Source organism: Ischnura elegans, chromosome 9 (assembly GCF_921293095.1).
Source record: "Ischnura elegans chromosome 9, ioIscEleg1.1, whole genome shotgun sequence".
NCBI classification, from domain to species: domain Eukaryota; kingdom Metazoa; phylum Arthropoda; class Insecta; order Odonata; family Coenagrionidae; genus Ischnura; species Ischnura elegans.
Genome location: NC_060254.1, coordinates 22,320,243 through 22,344,059, shown reverse-complemented (window position 1 = coordinate 22,344,059; position 23,817 = coordinate 22,320,243). Strand labels below are relative to the sequence as shown.

At 36.5% G+C, this 23,817-nt stretch overlaps 1 protein-coding gene across 14 annotated transcripts in view; it reads right to left on the bottom strand.

Annotated features, from left to right (window-relative positions):
• The window catches only part of LOC124165797 (phosphatidylinositol 4-phosphate 5-kinase type-1 alpha-like), a 105,047-nt gene that overhangs the window by 36,427 nt on the left and 44,803 nt on the right, over positions 1-23,817 (bottom strand). For 6 of the 14 annotated variants that reach the window (XM_046543300.1, XM_046543305.1, XM_046543299.1 and 3 more), the window contains exons 12-17: positions 17,929-17,991; positions 17,372-17,389; positions 14,318-14,443; positions 12,297-12,335; positions 3,737-4,141; positions 304-583 (exon numbers count right to left, since the gene is read on the bottom strand). In XM_046543300.1, coding sequence (XP_046399256.1) covers positions 304-583; positions 3,737-4,141; positions 12,297-12,335; positions 14,318-14,443; positions 17,372-17,389; positions 17,929-17,991 — 931 coding nt within the window. The remainder of the gene's footprint in view (positions 1-303; positions 584-3,736; positions 4,142-12,296; positions 12,336-14,317; positions 14,444-17,371; positions 17,390-17,928; positions 17,992-23,817) is intronic. The other 8 variants (XM_046543303.1, XM_046543315.1, XM_046543311.1 and 5 more) reach the window with 7 other exon arrangements.

Here is a 23,817-nt window from a genome sequence, read left to right as displayed (position 1 = left end):
AGTCTTTTAATCCAAAGAAGAGAAACAAAAAACGTTTACACCAAGATAATAGTTTTATAACCACTGCTCATCATAAAGGGTTGATGATAAATATTAGTGGTTTTCCAAAGAAATAAAATTTTTATTAACAATTAATGGCAAATAGAAATACAAAAGGGGGGACGGCTTTTGACCTTGCATTACATTTTTTCTACAGCTTGCTATGGAGGGCCACATTTTGCACTGAAATGTGTATTCAATCTGTTCAGACTTGAACAATCAAACAAAACAAAATGCTACAAGGTAGGGACTTAGTATGCATACCTGACAGACTCTGACCTTTCCTCTCGATAAACAGAGGTCATTCGAGAGGTTACTCCACCAGAAATTGCTGATGTCATGTATGTACTTGGTACGGGGGCCCCGGACATGGTGGTGGTGACAATTCGGTGCTTGGGGGAAGAGGCATCAATGTAGTCCCCGCGGATGGCATCCTCAAAGGGAGGCGGAGGAGTGGAGGAGGAGGAGGACGGACCGAGGGTGGTAACAGCGGTGCCAGCGGCAGGAGCAGCAGCGTTGGAGACCACACTGGAGCCGGTTGGTCCTGGTTAGGATTCCACAGGTGGACAAGGGTTGCGCAGTGCACGAAAGCAAGGGAGAAAAGGCATGAGGTGAGGCCACGACACAGGCTGTGACTGGCTTCCTACCAGCGAGCACTAGCTATCGACATGGCCAAGCCACAATGCAACTGCACACAACACAACCCACTCCCTTCAAATATATGCCACTCACTGACCCTAGTGCCGCATTTTAAGGCAAGAAAGGAGGATTTTAATGTTGAATTTAAGGCTAGTATAAGAAAGTGGAAATAAAAATGTGACTTTTATCAATTTTTTTAAACATTCATAACCATTTTAAGCTATCTTAATGATCCTTTCCGCATAGGTTGTCAAAGATAACCTCTAGAAAACAAATTTTTACCTATGCGTTACTCATAATTGTACGTAGGTCACAACATCATTTCATTTCTATAAAATATGCAAACATAAATTTAATGGGAATAGTTCCTAGGAAGTTATTTAAATGGGTAATAACGGGAAAAAGGGGATTATACAAATTTCTCCCCAAAAATAAAAAGTTAATGAAAATAAATGACAGATACAGTAACGCTATCAAGTTCAAAAATAGCATTGTGACCAAACAAAAATTTCTCCCATGCAGTTATATATTTACTCAATTACATGAAATTAGAATTCTCTAGACTGAAGTGATATATTTAACAAATTAGTCAATTTTTGAAATAGCAAGTAAAACTATATTAGAGAAAAACAAGTCACACTAAAAAATAATAGCCAAGTATCGAGGGAAATGACACTCCTAGAATTGACACTCTGTATCTTCAAACTATTCCATGCATTCATCTCCCATTTTTTTTAATGATCAATGGTAATGCGAAAAAAAATAATAACAAAAAAAAAGAAATATACAGCTCTCATTTCACCTCACAGGGATTTTCCATTTTGCTATGAAAATAAAACAAACAAACATGCAGTTACAAAATCAGGCTCAAATGTGTAACAAGCATCAGGGGCTGAAAACAAAAAAGAAAAACTAACATCAGTGATGCACTACAAACTAACAATGCTATGTAAGCATGATTAAGAAGAGAGGAAAAGCTGAAATTATAGAGAAGAAATGCAAGGTCTTCTTGGATTTTGGATTGAGTGAGTGCACAAACAATTTTCTCATATCACATCCTCTACATCAACATAGCCAGTGAACTTGGATGAGATGCTAGACGAGGAGCTAGGACGAGATGCAGTTGTTGAGGGTGCCATGACTGAACGAAACTGAGAATTCTTCCCAAGGTCATGCACTGATGACCGCACAAACGGTTTTGGAACAGAATTTGAATGCAGCAATATAGGAGGGATAAAAGAAAACCCTTTCGTTGAGCGACCACCATCGAAAAGCATCTTCAGGTCTTTCACAGTTGAGGTCATCACATTTTTGTCACCAGACAATGGTTCGACTTGGTCTAATGTTCTCTCACATTCATCAATATCAAGTTTGAGCGGTTCTGAGGAACGTTCCTTTCCTCCTTCATACCCACTAACGTTTCTTCTCACAGTAGAAACTGTTTTAGGGGGTTTATCAGTTTCATATGATCCATTGTAGCAATTATCCTCTTTTCTTTCCATTTGTGCACCTTTATCACAGACAATAAAAGAAGATGGATCAGACACAGGCATAGCTGTGGGCTGAGTACCACATATTTCTCCATGGCCATTTTCTGCTTTTTCATGATCATCGATACCATAGACATCCTTATAAACACCAGAAGATACATTTATATAAGATTTATCAAGGGAAGATAGATCTGCATGATTACCACATGAAGGTAACTCAGGATTACCATCATCGAAACTTTCAATGACAGAAGCTTCTTCTTTAAGCATACTGCTACCTGCATTTGCATCTCCATCCATGTCTTTCGGATGGTCATAAACTGAATCTCTGCCAACTACTCCAATAATGCCGCCGGAAATTTCATGCTCAATAGGTAACTCATTCTCCCTATCAGAAGCACATTCACCATCTTCCTCCAAATACTTATCTTGGCTTTCGGGGTTATTTGAAAAAGAGGAAAGCTCCATGTCACCATCAACATGTCCATCATTATCTGCAGCAACACTACTACATCTACTTTGTGAATAACTTTCATCAGAGGATAAACTGTTGCTCTGTTCTATGACTCTTTCTAGATGTGACGGCAAAGGTGGCCTTTTCCCAGCTCTAGGAGACTCTTCATTCTGCTTTCCAATACATTTCTCAAAACCTGGGATAGGAGGATGTTTACCATGACCCAATTCAGAGTTTTCACAATCCTTCAGAGCTCCAAGACTAGGTTCGTCTGAATTACTTTCAAAGGATGTCTCATCACAATTCAAACCTTTCTCATTTCTTTCAGGGCTTATTTCCTCAGATTTGGCAAGCTTGTTTCTTTCACTCAAAATATTTTCAGTATCTTCTCCAGTCTTCTGGGATTTTGATTGCTCAAAGAGTAAAAAAGAATCAGTTGTTCCATCAGTATCACCTCCATGTACTCGCACATGAGAATTTGATGAATTTCCTAGTCCACACTCTGGACTGACAGATTCTACCCACGAAGATATATTCTTTGACTGATGATTCTTTAAGTCTTCAATACTTGAATTGCCCCCTTCAGAATAACTATGCTTTTCTTTATCTGCAAGTGCTTCCTTAGATGATTTTAGTAAAATCTCTGAATGAGAACACTCTAGAATTTCATCATCTTCTAAGTAATCAAGAAATTCAAAATTTTCTACCTTCGATTTATCATGCATGAGAGGAATAACTGTACATGGATTGGAAACACTTCGGTGTACTTCAGCCGTTTCCCAGAAGGAGTTCAAATTTTCACTAGCACTCCTCGGAATCAACACTCTTTCATCACCAACATTCACCTTCCCTGAAGTTTGATGGCTACGACGGGGTGGAACCACTGGCGATTCAAGCACAGAACCAGAGGATTTTGATTTCAATGAGGAAGTATGACTTCTCCGTGGTGGGCATCGAGGATGACCACTGACGGCATCAGTCGCCTGAGAAGGGTGTTCACTAGGTGTGACTTGGAAAGAGGAATCGGGAGTCGAGCATTGATTCAAGGGTGATAAAAAATTGGAAGTACGTGCAGTAGAGTTTAAGAGGGCACCTGGCCCATCAAGGGCCCCACCTCGATCCTCGTCTGCTCGAGGCCGGTGCGAGCTACGAGAGCCCTGTCGGCCAGACCCCGGCTGCTGGCCATGGTGCGGTCTCTTGGGGGATCGCGGGGGAACTGGAGGGGGAACTCGGGATTTCCCTGAAGATGCAGTTCCTGGGCCAGCGGGGGATCCAGCTGTGCCTACGCCCAAGGGTCGACCCTTGAGCACAGCAGGGTAGTGGACAGTGGTGGTCGGAGGGGAGGATGTGGTGGTTGCGGCAGCAGAGGGAACCGCAGGCTGGGCGGGGGACGAGGTGGAAGTGGGAGGGGAGGCGCCCTGAGGCAGACCACTCGCGCCACCACTACTGACTGCAGCAACCACACTAGCCAGTTTGGGCGTCGGGAGGCCCACAGTCTGCTGCGCAGCTGTTGGACTTGCTGCGCACGTTAGCAATGGACAAGAGCACCGAGAGACAAGAGTGGGGAGGGGCAAAAGGAGGACAGAGAGAGAGAGAGAAAGAGAGAGAGAGAAAGAGAAAAAGCTTAAAGTTTGACTGCAGCATGAAGTAGATGCACATTACATGTTTTCATTTATGGAAGAACACATTCAGTAGGACGCACATCCCACCCTTCCTCTCAACAGGTCGCATTATGACTTTTATTGGTGATGTATAGCTCCTTTATAAGTTATACTATCATGGTAAGGAAGATTTCTAGGGAAGGGTTCACACCAGGTAAGATTATCAACATCTCCTTCCAAAGTTTCGATTAATGACTTGCCCATCAACCACAGAGATTCAGGAATCCAATGATTTTCAGGTATGGTATGATATTTGGAAGAGGGGACCGAAAACTTAGGTCACTTTTGCTGATGAGGGAAAAGCAGGGGAGGAAAATTTCTGCCACCACAGGAATCTGAACCTAGGCATGCAGGGTGGGAAGCCAGCTTCTAGCCACCACACCAACCTGACCCCCTCCAATAATATGAATTTGGATTCCTGAATCGCTGAAGTTGATGGGCAACCTGCTCATCAAAACATTCAAAGGGGTTAGTTGAAAATCTTACCCGGTTTGAAACCCAAGAAATCTTCTTTGCCATTGTTCACAGGGAGAAAACCACACACAACATTGCGCTATTATCTTGAAAATTTCATAAAGTATATGTCAACATTTGCCTGTTTCTCAAATGAAAAAACAATGACATGAGATAAAATGCTAAATAATTTTTTTTAAATTTCAAATACAGGCAAATTTTGTTTTAAGAGAGTAACCTGTCACCAAAGAAGACCAATTGAGCAGAATGGATGCTTCCCCTTCAATTTTCTTCAGTAAATTCTCAACCCTTTTAGAATCTTACCAGGTATAGGCAAAGAATACCAGGACTTAAAAACTTATTCGTACAGTTTTACTTTGAATTATAAGATTCCAAAACGAAAATTTTGAAGCTAATTTTTCTATCTACTGTTCTAACACTTAGGTCATGGATGAAAAAGTTCACCGATGTTGTAATCTCTTCCGTACAACCCAGAAAAAAATTATTAATTATAAGATTTAAAAAACATCAAGCCATTATTTCAGTCCATTGCCTTCGCACAAAATTCCGAGACCTAAACAGCGGTCAGCTGAACCTTTAAAAGTTAATATGTATTGTACATGAAAAATAAGAGAAACAATTAGCTTTGGCTAAAATTATTACAATAATCTCTAACATGAACAGCTTCTTAGAATGAGTGTTTGTCATTCAAACAGCTGTTAGATTTCTTCCCTGAACTCGTCCCTGGGATCATCAAATCTTATCAAGTAACAAACTAATGCATTCCAAGACAAAATTAAAGCTTTCATGAGAACTGGCTTAAAAGAGTTTGGCATCAAAATAAAGAATACCAACACCAGCAAGTTAAATGATAAAACATTAAGGTGTTTTCTAAATTATAAAATAAATGTAATATTCAAACATTTACGAAAAAATCCTTTCTACACAGCTCCGCTTCCAATAGTTAACGCTTCACATAACCAGGGAGCTTTGGCATAAACCTTGTTTCACTCGTCTGCATGTGAAGAATAATATATCCTTCACGTTTATGCAACAACAACACATGAAAAAGTAAACACGTTGCATAACATCAAGGATATAAATAGACGCTAACTTTTCTTTGAAAAATATAATACAGGGAAGATCGTTAATCTGAATTTTTAAACTGTGGAACGATCTATTCTATGGAAGATTTCCTAGAAATTTTCGAACTTGAATTTTCATGAGCTGCCGGTGAAATTTAGTCATTTAATCCGTGAAAAAGCCTTATCTAGGAACAGTTTCATTTCCAATTCTCTTGAAAAAGAGAATTTTATTTCTTGTATCTATACCGACTAAAACCTCGAGCAAACACACAAATAATTATATAAAAGTACTGAAAATAAATAATGAAAGTTGTTGAGCACCGTAACATGATTGTATGAATCAAGCAATTATTTGAAGTCAACCACAGCTTAAAGATTTTACTTTCCCACAACTTAACGTATTTTGAGAACAGAAAAACGACATCGGAAACACATAAGGAAAAATACCAGGGATATTTCTTTTATATCATGCATGGAGCAGGTCCTCATACTCATAACAAGGGTCGATATTGGGCTAGTTCAACCATTGTTTTTGATTGTCGACTGTAATAAAGGTTGAAAAATAAAGACAACAGCATTTTTCATTTTTCAATCCACTGTCAAATTCCAGCTATTTTCGACAGATTTCTCCAATGTGAATTCTTTTGTTTGCATATTCAATTTCCCTCCTCAACTTTCCCCTACCTTTAAGTCACCGCTTATGCAAGAGGAGAAACCGGTAGGGGGGCAAGCACGCAATGTCTACCAGTACTCCCACAACCACTATTTACAAATCTTTGTTGGAGCTGATGAGTTTTTCTTTGACCATAATCTACCTTCCCTGACATTTCTCTTTCAGTCCTGATTTTCATTTTTCAGACATTTTCATGACTATGATCCAGTCCTACTATTTACTGACCTCTCCAAAACAGCACAACTGTGATAGTTTTTTTTTCAGTCTGCTGCTCATAGAGTACTACGTCATCAAGTATTAGTATGCAACAGACTAGTACCTTATATCACAAAATACTCGAAAGAAAAGAATTGATTTTACACACACACTTGGAAATATTCATGACAAAATTATCAAAACAGAATAGCAAAAAAACCCAATTTGTTATCAACGGATGAAAATCTGAAAGGGCTAAAGAAAATTAACGACTTCTGGAAATCACCACAAAAAAACTGCCACTCAAAACACGCTGAAATGAAGGTTACTGTATTTAACTGATCCCTGTGCTTGAAATTTTACAAAAAAACTGAAAAATTTCTGCAATTATAATGATGGCTTCAGAATTTCGATGTGAAAAACTACAGAGATGAAGTCTTCCAATCAGCTTGTAGAAGCCAGCTCAAAATCTGCGAAGATTTCATGTATTGTTACGAAAACACATGCAACTCTTCTGAAAATAAAACTGCTCCCTTCCTTCAATGCCAAAGACATTGAGAAAATTCTAAATCAATGTAAGCTGTGGTCCATTTAAGAAAGCTTACTTTTTTTAAGCAAACATTGAAAGCATACTGTGAAACTTGGATGGATGGATCTCACATATAAGCATGCACCAACCACTTTCGAATACCCTTATGCAGATGGAAATAAAGCCCTTCCCGATCACCCAAAGCGCAACATTAAAAATAAAATATTTTGTAGCGACGCACCAAAAACTCTCTTATGTATACCAAAACATTTTTTGTTAGTTAAATAAAATGTTTTATTTTAATTTCCACTGGATATAATCATGTCACTGACCAGCAAGTTTCCCTTCATCCTGGTAGAGTATTCAACTACAAGAATTATTATAGAGAAAAATTACACCATAAAAATTTATCCAGAAGCTTGATGACAATTTCCTATTGCATAGATAAATGGATTGTGAGGCACTAAAATCAAGAATCAAAATATAAAAGAGATAAGGTAGATAACCAATAAGGCTATCACTATGGGTCTTCCCCTTAGCTACCATTTAATGCTGGTCACTTGTAATAAAGAGATATAAAAATATTATCAATTCTCTAGTCCTCACCATTTAAAATGAACACCATGTGACTTACCTTCTATTAAATACAGTAGAATGCCAATTATTCAATCACCAATTAAGAAAAAAATATAAATATTAGTCATCTCCCATTCCCTTACCACCCTCATATGCCTTGGTTCCTCATATGCTCATGGCTACTGAGCAGCAACATGTTGCTCCCTAAGTACTGCATGAAACAGGTCACTTCGTACATTTACATATATGGGTGCAAAGGGCATAGTTGGGTAAGATGGTGAAATCGGCTCCAAGGTAAATGAATCCTAACAGGTATCACCATAGAGAGAATCAACAAATATGCTTTTCCACAGATTGTGAGCTCTCTACGTGGTCAGGTGACTTGAGCCCTGCAATACAGCTTTTGAACGGGGCCACAATTGGCCAGCTGCTAGTGAGTGACTTCCTATTTCACACTTTCGATGGAGAAATGGCTGAAGAGCCCACGGATTGGCAGAGTAACTGGACACCTGCGACCAAGAACATATGCGTTCAACAATAAATCCTTGCATACAGTTATACTTGCCTGGACAGCTGAAAATGAATGCTTTCGGTTATAAATCATTGCGTTACAATGATTAACCCATACTTGGGATGGATTTTATGCTATAATATACTGTAGGAAATAAAATAAAAATACTGTAGGAAAAAAAATAAAAATACTGTAGGAAATAAAATAAAAATACTGTAGGAAATAAACACAAACTGTAAATGTTAACCAAAACTCTGGAGAGCACTTGCACTTTGAAAATAATGAATTGTTAATCCACCATTCTTTCTATTTTATTTTTATTTTGCATAGTCCCAAGTTAGGGATACCTGCCCCTAACTAGGGACGCAATAGGGTAGTTTCCTTTATCAAAGATAACAAAAGTCATTGACGGCGATTCGTTACCCACCATTTGTGTATACATCATATACAAATTATTTGGTTTTAGAAATCCCAGTTTAGATGAATGGCAATGGTCAATTTTAACGGCATTTAAAAAAGGCCAGATTGGCACCCATGCGATGTCACTCCACTTGACGTCACAAGGACTTAGTTTCTATACGAGTAGGTAGGAGTTTTACATAATCTGAGATTACCAATGCATGCATGAGGCACAGAGCTCAGGGAAACATCTCTTAATAATCACCTATTAAAACTGCCTATAGTCAGAAAGTTTTCTTCGTTTGATAAGGTATTAATAATCCTTATTTAAGCCAAGCGCTACCTGCTAGCGGCGGCGCACATATCCTCGCCCCAAGGTCACCTCACTTTGCGGCAGCGGGAACCAGAATGACGTCACACGGGCTTTTCCCAGCATTCATACTTAGCCGTCGCATTTTCATGAGCTTAAAAATTTTCACTTTTCATTTAATCGCAAAAAATAGATATCGTCATTTAAAAATCTAAAAGTGTGAAATATGTACTCCAGGAGTAATAATCTTTCGAGTTAGGCAATAAAAAAATAATAATAGGAAACCACCCTATTGTTTCCAATGCCTGTACCATGTTAAAATTAAAATACTCTAACTTGGGAATGTAGAAGGCTTTTTATTTTCATTTAACAGCAACAAAACTTACCAGCAAAAACACATTAACTTAAGAAAAAGCTGATAAAACAAAACTATTCTTTGAAGACATGATTACGCAACAATATACACCACTCTGGGAACTTATACTGCTTACATCATAGTAAACAATCTGAAAATGTAAAAAGTCCTCTTTTGTTCCAAATATACTACTGATGGTATAGATTTGAGCAAAGAAAATTTGTAAGCGAATACCCTAGCAGCTGCCAGTCGCCCAAATCCATTCACATTCAGTGTTTGACCATGGACTCAAGGCGTGTGAGCCTTTGAGCACAGCCACACTTGTTTAACTCACGGCTTGTGTGTAAACATAAGAATACCTCTGCCAGCTGAGTGAAAGTTGGCAAGTTTAGGAGGTGCTTTGCAGAACTTTACCGGTGACCCACCAGGAGTCAATTGAAAACCAAACTGTTTTTTGTAAACATCTCCGAGGAAAATTCAAGCGCCAACGAAATTTAAAATTTTTAAAACAGATACCAAAATGAACACGTCTAATGATGAAAATGTCAATATTTTATGTGCACAATTGAAATTTTGGCAAGCCTTTTGAAGACTTCAAAAATTAACCAATCTTTCAATTTAACACGTTGCGTACCAGGGTATTTAAATTCCTAGGAACACTGAGATTGGAAATATTTGCCTATTAGGGCGTAATGCCTTTGGTTTAAACATGGTTAAAAAGCTAATGTTTAGAATATAACTTTACCCAATCAAATGCTATAATGCATCAATTCATTATGAATAATGAACAACAGCTGAAAAAGTACTCACGAATACGCATTGTACGCTTTAAAATTGTTTAGGTTGACGCGCCTAAATGACGAGAATTTTCGTCATCTGTCCGGAACGTTTGGGAAAAAAATGATGAGAATTATCGCTATCCGTACGCAACGTGTTAAGAGGTAAAGGCATTGAAATAATTACTAAACATGTATTAATGTGTCCTTCACCACTCTGAATTTTTTCAGATTTTTCCAAGTGGCAGAGCATGGAAATAAAAATCCATTAGCCATAACAAATGGATAACGTCTTCAAGGTAACACATCCTGCAGTACGAGAGCTGGAAATGTTGATAGCCCAGCTTAAAATAAAGGAACTCCCTTCTCGTATATCCTGCACAGCTAGAATATCATGTGAGAAATACATAACATAATACACAACTGTAAAGCTGGATATTTGATTTTAAAATGAATTAAATTATTCTCCACTTCCAGACCACATAGAAGGCTAACAATAGTCGGAAAAGCATACTTCTTTGTGTTCCACATGGTGGTATCGGTATGGTTTCAATCAGCTTGAGGACTGATTTCACCATTTTATCCCACAATATAATTGATTATAGTCCAAGGTATGATTCTACTGGACATTATCATGTGAATAATGGTAAATGTACAGTGGAAGTGCGAAGTTGTAAGGAAAAATGGTTTGAATGGAAATTACAATATAATACTCCCTAAGGCTTTATGATGCCAAAAATTGACAATTGAACTCATTTTTTGAGCATATTAAAATAGCAATCAAGCAAGAGTCAAGCAGTACAATTATATCAATGAAATCACTGGTACTATTTCAGAAATGAAAGAGTCGTTTTGATATGATGTTTTACTTGTCGTTGAACAAAAAAAATGCAGGTGTTGAAGAGCATTTATATAAAACTTTATCTCTGAAGTCAAAAGGCTCATTTAAAAAAATAAAAATATAAAACTAGCATATTAGATAAATGGTCACCGCCTTTGAACCACAGCCAAAATTGCTTCACTTGAAATTCATTGTTTTACAACAAAGAGACCAACATTAAAATATCCTTTAAAAATAATTTTTCATATTTTACTTTTTTAATTACTTACACCAAGATGTGCAATTTATGAAGTTCATAAAATAAATATTAAAATTACATACACATGGCTGAAAAACTTGGTAAAAACAAAACTCCTCACCACAATAACTATAATCCAGGGGTTTAGGGAAGAGATCTGAGGCATACCAAGCTTGGAGGGTCAATCTACCAATTGCACATAATGGCATTGTATTATCCAAACCAACCCTCAAGATGTCCAAATAACATGACAATAATGTATGAGTGATCAACTCTGGCACTATCTGAGAAATGGTGCAAAGAGAAAATTATGCAAATCTCTCTTTCCAGGCCATATAAATGAATCTTCTTTCCTTTATTTATCACTCCACTTTTTCCCCGAATATAATTGGCACTCCACTATAATAATGTTTTAATTTAAAATATAAACCTAACTATGGCACACTGAACTTGAGATTATTTATTATTATCCTAAGTTTGACTCCAAATATATTTGTGATGAATACAATAATAAAGACAAAAAATACTTTTACACATATACGCAGTGAAACTAAAAAGTTTAAGAACGCAAATACTTACATTTTTAGCATTATTACTAAGAATTTCAGTCCAGCAAATTGTAATTTATTTTAAAAATATATCTAGACACAATTGTTCAACAAATACACGTAAACAGTGAATATGTAATTCTATTTGATGGACGAGAATTTTTTCAAAATGGCCGTAACACAAGCTAAATACATCCTTAATCAAGAGAAAATCCACAATGAAAGGTAAAAAATATAATAATTTCAAAATTATTAATAACAGAAAAAATGCAAACTTTAAGCAAATTCATGATTATTTCACCAATAAACATATGTACAATTTTCCACTATTAAGAGTCATCTCAATTGATTAAACAGAAAGGATAATAATAATTAATAATGAATACAAAATCTGCTTACATTGAGCTGAAATGGTTTTATTGCTTGGAGTAAATACCACAATCAATTTTCTATATTGATATTCAGAGCATATGCTGCAATTACATCAGCCTATACATTTAGTGCAAAAAGAACTTGAAACCCACCTGGTTTACTACCAGCATGGTGTGGTGACTGCATAAGACCTTCATCCAAAATGTATCGAGGAGTAGTAATTTAATGGCAGGATCAAGCAGACACAATGGAAAAGAATATCATATTTGAGTTAGAGAGCAGTTAAACAAAATTATTACATCATGCCAAACTAATTTATTCAAACCTGAATGTAATGCTGTCACAACAAAAGATATAATTAACACCAAAGTCTCCTCTCCTCTAAGATAGGCTAAGATTATGAGATTCCAGCAAAATGTCAACCCCACTACGGTAAAGAATGAAAATAAAATCAATCAATCTCGTATGGTTAAATAAATTTGGGCAAATTCATTAAATTCAGTCAATGAAAAAGACAAGGAATTCTAAGCGGACGCTTATTTTCTATCATGACATTCAAGCAAAAGCTAGCACTTAGCAATGGTATTTTATTTAATACCAAATCATATATTTCATTAAATGCTAAGCATAAAGCTTGTTTTCAATTTTCTGAAAAATAACAACAAAAATATTACTTATTGAAAGCAACTTTATAAATTGAAAATTATCCTGAATAGCCTTAACTACAAATCTAAGTTAACCAAATCCTTTATAATTAGATACCAGCAGATGAAGTTCTCTGTAATACAAGGATATAACTTTAGCATTTAAATATTTATTCCCCTCATTGTAAGGTTTACAAGAGAAAGGTTCTGAAGTAAGGCAATATTATTATAAATAACTACGGAAACAGAGCTTCCACAAATTTAATAAGGTGATAGAGATAGTCTTTCACTTAAGTCAACTGATATAGGTGAGCTTCAAATACTACTCAGTGCACCGATTACCAAACACACACCGAAACCATTAAACATAAAAGCTACTAATTTACATGCACAAGGCATTACCATTCGAGACAACAGGAATGCAGACACATTAGACAAAAGGTTTGTAGTGGGGCTTATTTTAATCAATGAATAAAATATCACAAGTTTTAACTTACATCCTAACATATTTAAAACAAGCACTTTGAAGGCCAAAGCAGTAACCAAGAATGATTCAACATGTACTACTTGAAAAAAGCAAGAAATGAATTTACAATAAAATGTTCAAAGACTAACATAAAACCTAGTTGTTAGCCACAAAGCTGATTACGAAAAACACTTTGTGAAACTCATCAGTGGTTTCAGTATTGGATATAAAGAGGAAATTTAAAAAAATATGCTTCTTAAACTACTGATAATTAAATCAAGAATACCTTCTTAATTTTATTACATAAAGAGAAAATGTTTGTGTATGAGTGTGAAAGTTGTTAAATGCATATGATTCAGGGAAAATTAGATATGACTTGATTGCAGTTCATCTAAAACTTATATTAATACATTTCATGGGAAGCAATTCACTAAAGGACAAATTCAAATCAGGAGGAACTCCTACACCCAAAGTTATTTTAAGTATTTGGAAAACCAATGTTCCCTGACCTGTCATTTCCTCTAACTCCTACATGGCAAAACCCAAAAATGATAGAATTCCCTCAAGAACAAAATAAAAGCTGGAGAGAGGAAAAAACACCCAGAAACTGACACAACAAATAAACCTTCACAGAAAAAGACAAAGGGAGATCAATACCTTTTGAGATGAGAATACATCCGAAGTCATCTGTCACCAAACAGAAATAAATTCAGCACACCTTATCAAATTTTTCAGCCAGGAAAGAGATGAATGCAAACAAAATGCATTAATTTTAATCAAGAACACAGATGGAATTAAATATTTTTCCACATAACCTAATGAATTCCCTTGTTAAAATATGCAAGAAGATGGAAATAAGCAAGAACTGCTTCCCCTTCACCAAATTTCCACGGAGTTTAACTTAAATGAATGAGTTCTGGGCAGAATAATCTGCTAAAAATGTTCAAATCGGACACAAGGATGGACGAGGGAAAAGAACAGCAGCAGCCGCAGCGTCAACGAATCTGCTGCAACGGCGAGAAAGTCCTCCTTGGCAGAGAGAGGGATAGAGAGAGAGACTTACCTCCCCCTTCTTCCGCGGCAGAAGGTGCCGCTGTCTCGGCATCCTGCTGGCCACCAAGTGAGCCAAGGCGACCTTGCGCCGCCCCCTTAGATATGCTCCTGCGCTTCGAGGGGGAGTGTTTCAGCGCTGGAGGAGGAAGGAGTGAGACACGGCAACGGGTTGACAGCATGGGGGGTGAAGAGAGAAATGGGTGAGAGCAGACAGAGAGAGGTTCGGAGGGGGGAGGGGAGAGGTCCGTAGACTGCATTAAGGAGGAAGGGGGGGCTATCAGCAGACTGCCTCTTGGAACAAGCATCGGTCAAGGAGACTCAAGGGAGGAGAGATGCCAATCAAAAGTACAACCAACAAGGGAGCATATGACAAAGCTACTAAAGCTCAGAACGATTAGAAAAAAAACAAAAACGATAAAAAAGATATATAATGGATGAGCTGATGCAAGCAAGTATAGGTGAGCCGAGAGCAAAATAATATTTGCTATCATAAAGAAAATCAAAGGCAATGTAAGTGGTTGTCAATACAAGAAACTAAGCAGGAGTAGGCAAAGGAAAACTCAAGGCAGCATTACTCAAAAACTAAGCTTCAAAGCAAGCTATGGGCCATCTGACCCTGAGTTTCTTTTCCTCATTCCCTAAGCTATCAGGTCTCGTGAAGGTATAAGGGTAGTTAAGTGAGCATACTTTGGTTCAAATTGGATATTTTTATACCAAGAAGAATCCTTGAGCAAAGGCAAATGAACTTTCCAGATGTGTAGTTCTCTTGAGACAATACAGAACATAGTTTCAGAGAGTTTACATAAAAATGACCAATGGTTAACAAAAAAAATTAATGAAAATTCCCCAGTTAAGTTGAGATATTTTTGGAAATTATTAAGAATCAGAATTTCATAAATTAAAATAAAATGGAGAAAGAGAAAGCCTCGCAGAAAATCCAAATCCACCAAATTAAAATGGCTGCAGGTTGAAGTCATATGTTTAGTGTAAAATGTAAAGCGGAGGATGTGTGTGAGCAAATGCCTAAAATATTACTCCAAACGAGCAGCGTAAAAAAAGGACCGAGCTAAGTTTGGTTTAATTGTTTGAACAACTTTATTGCAAAAATACTCTCAAGTAAACAGTATATACAGCAAGTGAACAAGGAAAATTATATAAACAATTATAAAGTATCCACAGCAATGTTAACAACAGCCATAAAAGATCAAGCATGACAAAATTGCTGAAAAGCAAACTCCAAACACCACTTAAAAAGTAACAGCAATCACTGTTAGTATTACGTAGTAGTTTAATTATGACTCAAGCATAGTTGGAACCAACAATAAAATACAGAGATCTAAGAAGCATTCATCAGCAACAACAACAGGAAACGATCAAAGGAAATTAGGTAGGTGATATTAGGAGCCTTGTTTCATAGAGAGGGTTTAGAAAAAGGTTCAAGATAGAGAATGAGGCTACTCCAAAGGAAAGGGAAATACTTCATGTGATCACTGCCAGTACGACCTCTGACTGTTAGTCTGAAATGTTCTTTAAAAAACTGTAGTCAGACCATCACTGCAGATCCATGATTATATCTTTGCTGACTGAAGGAACGGTAATACTGCATGAAGATTCCGACCAAGTCCAGGTTTAAGATCAATAAATTCCTACAAAACATTTTATGAGGAAAAAACTGTAGTCCCAATTTTTGGAAGGAATAAATGAAAAGAATAATAACAAGATGACACAACTCTCAACAAAGATTCGACCGACTGAAATGAATGCAAAATTAAAACAGCTATTTTGGGAAATTCAACCACTAATAAGGAATATCCCGAAAAAACTAACAACACTTCCTTCAAATAAACATCGACAATGTCACTGTAAGTCATCTCCATTTTCTGAGAAAGACAATACTGGTTTAATGTACGTACCACAAGTAAACGGCACAGAAAAGGAATTGTATTAAAGATAATAATACTCAATGAAGTGCCAACATACACACCAGAGGAGCCTGTTGAAGTTGACGAATTGTTATTAAGAATATTTCATCACAAAAATATTTTTAAGAGAAATTTCAATAACAAGGAGAAAACTACAACTAGAAAAAGATGGCTAATTCCAGCAATATTTAACAACCAAAGCAAATAATCGGTGGAGATGAGAAATATCTTAGATGAATACCTAACTGAATTGACAATAAAAAAATTCTTGTTTACCAAATATTTTATAGAGGGGAGTAAAGGCATAAAAATCTATTCTGAGAAATTTCGAATAGAGGACATCAAAGACCAAATATGTAGCAATAATATGCTACAGTCAAACAATAATGTTCAAGGAATACATCCCCAAAAATAAATGCATGATGAAGTACATGTGCTCTCAGAGGTATAATGGGTTACTTTTGGGTTAAGTGTGCTGACAACAAGAATGGAGTTGCCTCCGATGCCACCAACTTTGTTAGCATGAAAGTAGACAACACCATCAAACAAAATGCTGATGAAATCCCTCCACCTTTTGGTGAATTTAGTATGTATATTTAAATCAATGGGTGCCCATTTACTGCTATGCAGTAAACAGCTCAAGGATACGCTTGAAGACATTGCTACAATGCTAAACATCAACATCAAATACATGCATTTCAAAGGGAAGTCAATACAATTATTTGACGATACTTTCATGCTCAATATATGTTCTATCACAGGGATCACAGTACAAAATAAAGGGCAAATTTTAAGGAGGCGAAGAACCAACAACTATGTATCCATATCTAAAATACATGTTACACAAATAAACCAATAATTTATATTTACTCCCGGAGTTTCATTTTACATCATGCTTAATAAATAGGAAAAGGACACATGGTACGAAGGAGAGTGAACGTGTGATCAATACTTCTACCGCTGGGTTAAGTGCAGGGCCTTATATTGGAAGAGAAGCATTTTTGCAAATAATTGACCTAAACCATCATGATTTCTTTTAGGTGAAATAGGATCAAAAACATTTCAGTGCTAATATAAGGCATTCATTCCTAAACTTTAGTACATGGACGTTAAGAGTCATTCCAATCAACAACATACTGTACCTAACATATCCTTTAAAGCTGAAAACAACAAAACTTTAATTCACAAATGTCTTTCAGTACATCATTAAGTACAAGAATAATTGATGACTCGCACCAAACTGGTCTCAATATTTTAAAACAAGGCTCAACATAAAAGATTGTCAAAATCAATAACCAGGTACATATGCAATTATTGAATCCATCACCACACACATGAGTGACAATGCAATGAGCTTTATGAGTGCAATGAAACAAAAGCAGACAGATTCTGTGAGCACAATGATTAGCAAAAAATGGCCTCAAGCCCTTTGAATGCTTAAACAATTTATACCATATCTTTTACAATGACTATTAGCTGTTTCACACAGCTCTACGTAAACGTAAAGTGAACAGAAATAATAAAAGGAAGTTGAGAGAAGGCAGGCAAAAATGTTGTAAACAGACAAAGAAGATTGTGTTAGATGCCACCTTGCTGATAAGCAGGTGGACGGGAAGAAATGTGGAAACACAAATGCAAGAAGTGGCAAAAACAAATGCAAGGTAGTTGAGGGCAAGAGAGCGAGATATATTTCCCCTACCTATGTAGCTCGTGACGAGGGTGCGGAATTTTCGATGATTGCCTTTAATTTCAGGCAAGTCCACTAGGGCGCATTAGGGGTGTGGAGAGACAGAGAGAGAGAAAGAGAAAAGGGGGAGAGAGAGAGAGAAGGTTAGTAGTAAAGGCTGAGGCAGGCATTAGGTGTAACAACCCACACACCTGCCAATCACATATGACAACAAAATTTTCAGTTTTTTTTTTTTTTTTTTTAACTGCTGATCAAATAAAGACATTGTTTCGGTACTACGCATGAGATGAAGTCCCCTTAGAAGTACCTCTCAGGTACTTAATTAAGACATGAGTTGGATATTGCCTTCCAATTTTTGTGGTGTTACACCAATAGTTGCTTCTAAGTATGTAGCACAACTCCAAATAGCACTTCAATTTCAAAGAATATATGAATGCCACCACTAGACTTTCACAGTGTCATAATAACACATACATGTTTATATTTATGTAACAAATTACTATCATGAAATTTTTTAACTCCACTATTCAATGTTACATATTATGGCGCATTAGTTTGAAAAAGGAGCAAAGTGTATGGTACAAATTCTGTCCCTATCTCAAGCACATGGTAACATTCATTGTTATAAAAAATCACAAACCTATAAATAACTGCCAATTTTGTTTATGGACACAGCAAAAAATTACAATGTCAATATTTACCAAACAGCTGGACTAAATTGAGCAATGATTTAAAATGGATGGGAAACATGGCTCATAGATACAAGAAGGACCAAATTCTTCCCCATATTATCATTTAAAATAGTAAATGTATATCTATGTATAAAATAATTACCTAAATACAGAGTGACTACAGTCCTTTCCCAAGAGATGAAGCTCTTATACTTGGTTATTTCACAAAATACTTAATATACCATGGTCTGGGTTTCATTGTTAGGTATCACCCCAAGGACCTTTTAAATACCTTGTGAAATAACTAGACAAAATATTTTCATTCCATAAGTTTTCACAAAGTTATAGAAATATTTATCTGAATTTATAATTATCCATCAGTACTCATACCAAAATTAGTACTTTTCAACAGTCAAATCTTTCTATGGAATTTCTTCCTACTCCCTAGCCAAAACTGACCACAGGAAATTCAATGTAGCCATCTAATTAATATTTTAACATAAAGATGTGGGTAAATCCAAAAACAGTAATATGTCAGAACTCTGCCAATTCGAAGAATTTAAACTTCCTTGAATATGCTTAAATTATGAATGTGTTCAATTCCAATATTTTTCTGCATTGTTTCAGGCAGTTATACATACAGTGGAACCTCGTTAAAGCGAGTACGGGCTATAGCGAGACCCCCGCTATTACGAGAGATAGCCGATGCACCGTCAATTGATCCTATAATAAGCATGTTTAAAATTTCGTTTTTACGAGGCCCTTTTGGTGTTGGCTCTCGCCATAGCGAGGGTTTCACCGCCGGAAAAACTTACACCAAGACTCCTTAATCTCTGTAATCGCTAGCGATCTCTTAGAAATGAAGTTAATGGAGTGCTTAGTCTCAAATTTATGTGGTAAACTGTCGTTCGATAAAGAAGTAGTTAATTTTGGTGAAAATATTGTGGCAGTAGCATTCGCGAATGCTTGATCTTCTTTTGTTCCTCGGGCGGCAGAAAGCAGTCGTCAGCATACCCGTACGTCCATGAGTTGCATGAATAGAAAGCATTTGATGGAACACACCGTGGCCAAAAAAACACCAAACACGTCCAAGCGAGAAAATAAAAATAAAGGAGTAATACGAGGTGTATTGGCTATTATTTGCACCACCTCCGGTAAAGCGACAATTCGCTATAGCGAGCGTTTATTGGTGCACCGTGGGGTGTCGTTTTATCGAGGTTCCACTGTATATTGATTACTCAAATCAAAAAAGCATCACAATGTGGTACCAACACAATATTTAGAGAAAAGTAAAGAGTCATCTACTATTTACTTAAATCAAGAGAAACAGGAATTATTGAGCAAATCATACCCAGCGAGGGGCAGGGGGGGGGGGGGGGGGCAGCTGCCCCCTTAGAAGCGAAAATCACGATAGTCTTTAAGCAAAATCAGTACTGAGTTGAAAGGAAAGTATTAAAAAAATTTCTTTAAACCTACGAAAAACGATATGTATTAGTATAAGATATGTAACTAAAATAAAACTATTTTTTTCAAGGAAATAATCTCAAAGACCCCCCCCCCCTAGTTATGATCCTGGGTACGCCCTTGGACCAAAGACCAACAGTTAATTCCATTGTCATGAAAACATTTGCAGAAAAAAACTTGTGCCACCGAGTACAACTATCCTTATTACGTCAACTGAAATTTTGCATTCAAACAGCAGAATTCTGACTTTTCCCTTAATCTTTTCAGACCTCATAATCATCACCACAAACAAATGACCAACTGTTGGAAAGCTATGTCCAAATGTTGCACATTCATCCCTCTGAGATCACTAGGGGCATATGTCTGTAGTCACTCTGTTTTCTTTCCTTTGTACACTAGAATAAGTATTCCCTAAGTTACAAGTCTCTCTTGCACCATAAAATACTGAAAATTACTATAGTAAAAGTGATACAGTCAAACCTTGATCGTAAATTTTCAGGGTTCTTTTGCATAATTCTAGGCAAGCTAAACTACATTCTTAACCAAGGAAAATTACAAATATGTCCCATATTATAAGTATGGGTCTAATTTACATTTGCTACATACTGGATTTTTTAAAGGCGTCTGCATCCACATGCGAGATCACGAGTGTGTGGTTTAAAATTTTGGGAACATTAAAGTTAAAGCAAAATATTACAATGGAAAAAACAATAATTTAAAAACCCACGTTTTTTTATTCACAGTAAAAAGAAGAAGATAAACCACCCTGCCCTGGCCCAAGGTCGCACATTCAAATTTTAAAAATAAGAGAATACACGTTCGTAGCCAAAATGTTGTGGGCGCTGGCTGCACATTTGACACTGGAGTAATATGAATTCATCATCGTACATTTGAGATTTTAGCTGTGGTACTTAAATGAATATTTACAGAGAAAGAATTTGATTTAAGATGTTGAAATTCTTACAACCGCCCAAGCCATCAAACAATGCAGCATAAACAATATTATCGGCAAGTCTTTTTCCATCATAAAAGATAATTTTGAAACATTCCACACACTGGATATGAACCCTGGTGACTGGGCTTTATAGATGATGCTTAAGCCAGTAAATATGTAGTAAAATTTACCAAGTTCACAAAATTGTTCACTTTGGCAATGTGTATCTACCAGTAAATAGAGAAAAGTTGATTATAATACCCAAAAAAACCTAACAAGTAAATGAGTAGGTTGAAGGACAACAGTGTTGCATTGGACTGTGTCAACTTTGAACCCCGTGCCCGAACATTTGCACAGGGAAATTAGACAGCCCGAGAGGTACTCGGGCATTGTGAGGAAAGAGTAAAAAAACTTCACTACTGATGAAATTGCATGTTCGTGGATCTCCTAATAGCAAGAACTGCTGCCATTACAAAACTAATCCAACGTGTCATGTCTCCATCTATTTAATCGTAACTTGCTTTTATAGAAAAGGACGGAGCTCAACCAATACAGGTATCCCTTGTTTAACACTAGAAATATTATCAGAGAACTCAATAGAGGAAATTTAGTCTTAACTGAGATGTGCATTATGGGTGGTATATTTTGCACTATCGAGGATTGGCTATGTAAATTGAATCCGCAATTTATATACTGCATTTTGTAATTGGAGCAGAAGATACATGGACAAAGTTATTTAGTGGTTACTCAGCCCAGCTCCTCATTTCCTTGAAATTAATTATATAAAATTGTAAAATCAAACTACCCATTGTCATTGCCCTTACACAATTGCTAGGCGATCACATTAAAGGCAAGCGAACTGATCTAGAAATATTAAGGTCACTGGATCAAGGCCCAGCAAAGCTAATCGCTTTTTCTTTCAAAAATCACGAATATTTCAAAAGATTTTTCAACTGTTATGTTTCCAAGGTGTACTAGACTTATTTAAAGTATTTTTCTCATTGGACGGATCTAGAAACCCTAACTGTTCCTGTGGGGTTTTTGAACATACAGAACTTCACTACATAATAAAGCCTGTTTTCAAGGGTTTCTAGGTCCGTGGATTAGTACGGAGTAACTTATACCCTCACTTACCCAAACCAACCTTTGGGTGAATCACGGAGTACTTATATACAGTTGATATACCATGGTGAACATAAATAAAATTGATTATGTATCGTCATTTGCAGTGTCAATTAATTCATGAATATTTAAAGGTAAATGATGTCAATTCTTGCTGTTTTTGCTTTTCCTTAGCTAGTAAAAAGTTGACATGTGAGTTTTGATTGGTTCTTTACACAACGTAAAGCAGGAAGATTGCTTGAACTCAGTGTGAGTTCTCTTTGAGACCCAGTAGTGCAATAGTGAAAGCCAACCATCACTTAAGAGACTGAAGGACCTCACCAGAAACCAAATCCAAACTTATTTTCATTGCTTGCTGGGCTAGAGTAAGCTCTCAATACTTGACTTTAGAATATAATCCATTCTCTTGTATGTCCATCTGTAGAGTACTACTCCATTTTTGCCAATGTGTTTCTATCTTCTAGGGATGGGTTAGCTCCACCTTTTCATTACAGCCAGCTCAGTTCTTAGCTTCGGATCTTCATTCCAGTTTTTAATTTACCATGAAAATTTCCTTATTTTCAAAAGCAGAAAAAGAGTCAGCTTTTACAACACAAAAGAAATGGATATATGTATTTTTTATTTTGTATTGTAAATGAAGGCAAGGTTATTTCTTATTTCTTTTCACCATGATATAGTGCTGTTTCTGCTAAATTAACTTACTGTTCTCCTGAACAAAATTCTAGCTTTTGGTGCTGTAAAACTGATTTCATTTTATTTCCCATTTGGCGTTCTGCCATTTTCCTGAGGAATATAACATTTGATGTTATAATTAAAGGTATTATTATTATTTTGAAATGACTGCATGAAGTTGGGATTATTCTTATCTACGCTTCTTTCAGTACTGCAATTCCTTCAGAGAAATCTTCCTAGTGTACAGGGAGCAAACAATTTTTCCACACTCACAGAATAAATAAGGCAATGCAGTCTTTACAAATATGTTTGGTAATAAAAATCAACCGGTTAGCATGTCGAAGCAAACTGAAGGGTTAGCAAATTTAATTGAAAACAGATGGCAACAAGAACAACAAGATTCCAAAAATGGCTGCTCACGTCATAATTTTGATGAACTACCACGAAAACCCTCAGGGGATCAAAAATAGATTGTGTGATTTGAGCATTTTGTGTGGAAGTGGGCTGGTCATTTGAAAGACTCATAACATAACAACCTCATATGCAGATTCAAGTTGGAAGGAAAATATCCCAGAAAACAGTTACAGGCATCCCCCGAGTTACGTATGTCTCGACTTACGTAAATCCGTACTTACGTAAGTGATAACCGTATTTCAAATGATTACATTAATTTTCGAATGCGAGCGCGAAGAAGTAGATATTCGCTCGTACAACCTATGATAGAAAAAAAATTGAATAGTTATCGAGTTTTTTACGTGCTAAAAATAACAAAGTGACCTATTTTTGTCATTCCTCGAAGGAATTTTCATTAATTTCTGTAGAAAAATCACTAAAAATCCCAAGTCAGCAATCAATCTAAAATTTGCAGTTCTAGCGATGGATGTGGTTGCGCTCATTCCCGTACGATACAACTTGTTGTACAGCATGCACTCCCGAACTCCGACTTTCAACTATTTAAAAATTGTATCCTTAAGTTTGGACATTTCCATCTGTGGAATTAAAAGAAAATAAAGTTCAAGCAGAAATTTTTATTGCGGA